The sequence below is a fragment of the Penaeus vannamei genome, chromosome 15 (assembly GCF_042767895.1).
Source record: "Penaeus vannamei isolate JL-2024 chromosome 15, ASM4276789v1, whole genome shotgun sequence".
NCBI classification, from domain to species: Eukaryota; Metazoa; Arthropoda; class Malacostraca; order Decapoda; family Penaeidae; genus Penaeus; species Penaeus vannamei.
The window spans coordinates 15,574,171-15,579,170 of record NC_091563.1 but is presented as its reverse complement, the minus strand read 5'-3'; the positions used below and the strand labels follow the sequence as shown (position 1 = coordinate 15,579,170).

General features: G+C 47.6%; 1 protein-coding gene across 1 annotated transcript in view; it reads right to left on the bottom strand.

Annotated features, from left to right (window-relative positions):
• Positions 1–906: 906 nt before the first annotated feature.
• The window catches only part of LOC138864110 (uro-adherence factor A-like), a 5,238-nt gene continuing 1,144 nt past the window's right edge, over positions 907–5,000 (bottom strand). Inside the window, exons 4-10 of the mRNA XM_070130149.1 lie at positions 4,189–4,830; positions 3,671–3,830; positions 3,382–3,542; positions 2,866–3,324; positions 2,018–2,156; positions 1,404–1,721; positions 907–1,304 (exon numbers count right to left, since the gene is read on the bottom strand). Of these exons, the coding sequence (XP_069986250.1) occupies positions 907–1,304; positions 1,404–1,721; positions 2,018–2,156; positions 2,866–3,324; positions 3,382–3,542; positions 3,671–3,830; positions 4,189–4,830 (2,277 nt within the window). The remainder of the gene's footprint in view (positions 1,305–1,403; positions 1,722–2,017; positions 2,157–2,865; positions 3,325–3,381; positions 3,543–3,670; positions 3,831–4,188; positions 4,831–5,000) is intronic.

The window sequence follows — 5,000 nt, the reverse complement described above, 5'->3', positions numbered from 1 at the left end:
TATATATACATACATATATATATATACATATATATATATATATATATATATATATATATATATATATATATATATATATATATATATATATATATATATATATATATATATATATATATATATATATATATATATATATATATATATAAATATATATACATACACACACACACACACACACACACACACACACACACACACACATATATATATACATATATATATATATATATATATATATATATATATATATATATATATACATATATAAATATATATATATATATATATATATATATATATATATATATATATATGTATGTATGTATATATATACATATGTGTGTGTGTTTCTATATATATATACATGTGTGTGTGTTTGTATGTATATATATATACATATGTGTGTGTGTTTGTATGTATATATACACATATGTATATATATTTGTTTATATATATATATATATATATATATATATATATATATATATATATATAATATATATATATATATATATATATATATATATATATATATATATATATATATATATATATATATGTGTGTGTGTGTGTGTGTGTGTGTGTTTGATTGTGTGTGTGTGTGTGTGTATTTGTGTATTTCTTATTATATTTATTTTTTATTTTTTTCAGAAACAGTGTTACGTCCGCATAGCAGAGGACCATGGCTGCTGCACCATCAGTCGAAGCGGTTCTTCCCCTTCTGCACCGTCATCAGTTGCAGCGGTTCTTCCCCTTACCCCTCTGCGCCGCCTGCTGCCGGGCGAGCTTCCTCTCTTCAGCCTCAGCGAGCTTGGCCCGCTTCTTTTCCTCGACCTAAGCCTTTTTCTCGGCCTTGCTTTGCTGGAAGAGGGGCTTGCCCTGGCAGTGCTTGCTCCTGCCCGCCTAGTGCTTCTGCTTACCGGTGTCAACTGCCGGACCACGGATGGACTTCACATACTGAGCGCGTTCGACCTTTGCCTGCTGAAGGGATTCCTTCCGCAGCTTCTCGTCTTCGGCTTCCAGCATCTTCGCCAGATCGTAGAGCCCCGACCTGCCAGATCGACTGACGGTCATGGTCTCGGTGACCTTAGCCAGATTCTGGGGCAGAATCTTGAGAAGAAGGGCCTTCATGTTGCCAGGCCCCGACAGCAGGATCTTGTCCACAAGGAGTTTGTTGTCCGTCCCCAGGAAGGCCGTCTGCATCTGTTCCACAGCGAGTTTCAGAGAAGCCTGACGATTTTCGTCGGCCTGTTGCTGTCGCTTATCGGCATTACCAGTCTTCCCTCGTTTTCCCTTCTTGTCTTGCTCCCCCCTTTAGTCCACAGAGTTGACCTTATGTTCCTCTTCGAAGAGGATTTCGTATTTATTATATGAGCCGACGGCGATCGCGTGTTAATTACCGTCAACAACAACGAAGCCGTCCTGCCCCCTTTTCTCTTCCTTGGTCGCTTCCTTCTGTGCTGCTTCCTTCATGGCCTTTTTCTTTAAAGTTTCCTGCTTAAAAGATTCTTTCATTACAGCTTCCGTCTCGGCTTGCCTGGCGGCTTTCTTGGCCGCTTTCTTAGCGAGTTTCGCGGGATTCGGCTCTTGAGACAATGGGAAGCCAAGAAGGCTTTCGTTTTGAGGGTTAATGAGGTCGAGCCAGTCAGACTCAGACTGCTCAACTGCAGGTGTTTCAGGCTGGGTCTCTTCTTCTTCTTCAGACAGGGACTGCTCAACTGCAGGTGTTTCAGACTGGGTCTCTTCTTCTTCAGACTCAGACTGCTCAACTGCAGGTGTTTCAGGCTGGGTCTCTTCTTCTTCAGACTCAGACTGCTCAACTGCAGGTGTTTCAGGCTGGGTCTCTTCTTCTTCTTCAGACTCAGACTGCTCAACTGCAGGTGTTTCAGACTGGGTCTCTTCTTCTTCAGACAGGGACTGCTCAACTGCAGGTGTTTCAGGCTGGGTCTCTTCTTCTTCAGACAGGGACTGCTCAACTGCAGGTGTTTCAGGCTGGGTCTCTTCTTCTTCAGACTCAGACTGCTCAACTGCAGGTGTTTCAGGCTGGGTCTCTTCTTCTTCTTCAGACTCAGACTGCTCAACTGTAGGTGTGGACTGCTCAACTGCAGGTGTTTCAGGCTGGGTCTCTTCTTCTTCAGACAGGGACTGCTCAACTGCAGGTGTTTCAGACTGGGTCTCTTCTTCTTCAGACAGGGACTGCTCAACTGCAGGTGTTTCAGACTGGGTCTCTTCTTCTTCAGACTCAGACTGCTCAACTGCAGATGTTTCAGGCTGGGTCTCTTCTTCTTCTGACTCGGACTGCTCAACTGCAGGTGTTTCAGGCTGGGTCTGCTCAACTGCAGGTGTTTCAGGCTGGGTCTCTTCTTCTTCAGACAGGGACTGCTCAACTGCAGGTGTTTCAGGCTGGGTCTGCTCAACTGCAGGTGTTTCAGGCTGGGTCTCTTCTTCTTCAGACAGGGACTGCTCAACTGCAGGTGTTTCAGACTGGGTCTCTTCTTCTTCAGACTCAGACTGCTCAACTGCAGATGTTTCAGGCTGGGTCTCTTCTTCTTCTGACTCGGACTGCTCAACTGCAGGTGTTTCAGGCTGGGTCTGCTCAACTGCAGGTGTTTCAGGCTGGGTCTCTTCTTCTTCAGACAGGTGCTCAACTGCAGGTGTTTCAGACTGGGTCTCTTCTTCTTCAGACTCAGACTGCTCAACTGCAGATGTTTCAGGCTGGGTCTCTTCTTCTTCTGACTCGGACTGCTCAACTGCAGGTGTTTCAGGCTGGGTCTGCTCAACTGCAGGTGTTTCAGGCTGGGTCTGCTCAACTGCAGGTGTTTCAGACTGGGTCTCTTCTTCTTCAGACAGGGACTGCTCAACTGCAGATGTTTCAGGCTGGGTCTCTTCTTCTTCTTCAGACAGGGACTGCTCAACTGCAGATGTTTCAGGCTGGGTCTCTTCTTCAGACTCAGACTGCTCAACTGCAGGTGTTTCAGGCTGGGTCTCTTCTTCTTCAGACAGGGACTGCTCAACTGCAGATGTTTCAGGCTGGGTCTCTTCTTCTTCTTCAGACAGGGACTGCTCAACTGCAGATGTTTCAGGCTGGGTCTCTTCTTCAGACTCAGACTGCTCAACTGCAGGTGTTTCAGGCTGGGTCTCTTCTTCTTCTTCAGACAGGGACTGCTCAACTGCAGGTGTTTCAGGCTGGGTCTCTTCTTCTTCTTCAGACAGGGACTGCTCAACTGCAGATGTTTCAGGCTGGGTCTCTTCTTCAGACTCAGACTGCTCAACTGCAGGTGTTTCAGGCTGGGTCTCTTCTTCTTCTTCAGACAGGGACTGCTCAACTGCAGGTGTGGACTGCTCAACTGCAGGTGTTTCAGGCTGGGTCTGCTCAACTGCAGGTGTTTCAGGCTGGGTCTCTTCTTCTTCAGACTCAGACTGCTCAACTGCAGGTGTGGACTGCTCAACTGTAGGTGTTTCAGGCTGGGTCTGCTCAACTGCAGGTGTTTCAGGCTGGGTCTGCTCAACTGCAGGTGTTTCAGGCTGGGTCTGCTCAACTGCAGGTGTTTCAGGCTGGGTCTGCTCAACTGCAGGTGTTTCAGGCTGGGTCTCTTCTTCTTCAGACTCAGACTGCTCAACTGCAGGTGTTTCAGGCTGGGTCTCTTCTTCTTCTTCAGACTCAGACTGCTCAACTGCAGGTGTGGACTGCTCAACTGCAGGTGTTTCAGGCTGGGTCTGCTCAACTGCAGGTGTTTCAGGCTGGGTCTCTTCTTCTGACTCGGACTGCTCAACTGCAGGTGTTTCAGGCTGGGTCTCTTCTTCTTCTTCAGACAGGGACTGCTCAACTGCAGGTGTGGACTGCTCAACTGCAGGTGTTTCAGGCTGGGTCTGCTCAACTGCAGGTGTTTCAGGCTGGGTCTCTTCTTCTTCAGACAGGGACTGCTCAACTGCAGGTGTTTCAGGCTGGGTCTCTTCTTCTTCAGACTCAGACTGCTCAACTGCAGGTGTTTCAGGCTGGGTCTCTTCTTCTTCAGACAGGGACTGCTCAACTGCAGGTGTTTCAGGCTGGGTCTCTTCTTCTTCAGACTCAGACTGCTCAACTGCAGGTGTTTCAGGCTGGGTCTCTTCTTCTTCAGACAGGGACTGCTCAACTGCAGGTGTTTCAGGCTGGGTCTCTTCTTCTTCAGACTCAGACTGCTCAACTGCAGGTGTTTCAGGCTGGGTCTCTTCTTCTTCAGACAGGGACTGCTCAACTGCAGGTGTTTCAGACTGGGTCTCTTCTTGAAACTCGAACTGCTCAACTGCAGGTGTTTCAGACTGGGTCTCTTCTTGAAACTCGAACTGCTCAACTGCAGGTGTTTCAGACTGGGTCTCTTCTTGAAACTCGAACTGCTCAACTGCAGGTGTTTCAGACTGGGTCTCTTCTTGAAACTCGAACTGCTCAACTGCAGGTGTTTCAGACTGGGTCTCTTCTTCTTCTTCAGACTCGGACTGCTCAACTGAAGTTTCAGACTGGGTCTCTTCTTCTTCAGACCCGGACTGCTCAACTGAAGTTTCAGACTGGGTCTCTTCTTCTTCGGACTGGGACTGCTCAACTGAAGTTTCAGACTGGGTCTCTTCTTCTTCAGACTCGGACTGCTCAACTGAAGTTTCAGACTGGGTCTCTTCTTCTTCAGACTCGGACTGCTCAACTGAAGTTTCAGACTGGGTCTCTTCTTCTTCGGACTGGGACTGCTCAACTGAAGTTTCAGACTGGGTCTCTTCTTCTTCAGACTCAGACTGCTCAACTGTAGGTGTTTCAGACTGGGTCTCTTCTTCTTCTGACTCGGACTCCGAGACCTCTTCCTATGATGGGCCAGACAATGCATCTGTATCTACTTCACTTGGAATGTTAATACTTTCCTCGCGTCTCGCACGGCGCCGCCTTCGCCCCCGCCGCCCCCGCCTTCGCCCCCGCCGCCGCGGCCGCGGCCGCGTCGGGCCCGGCTACCTTCTTACCTAGCGCCATCGGCCCA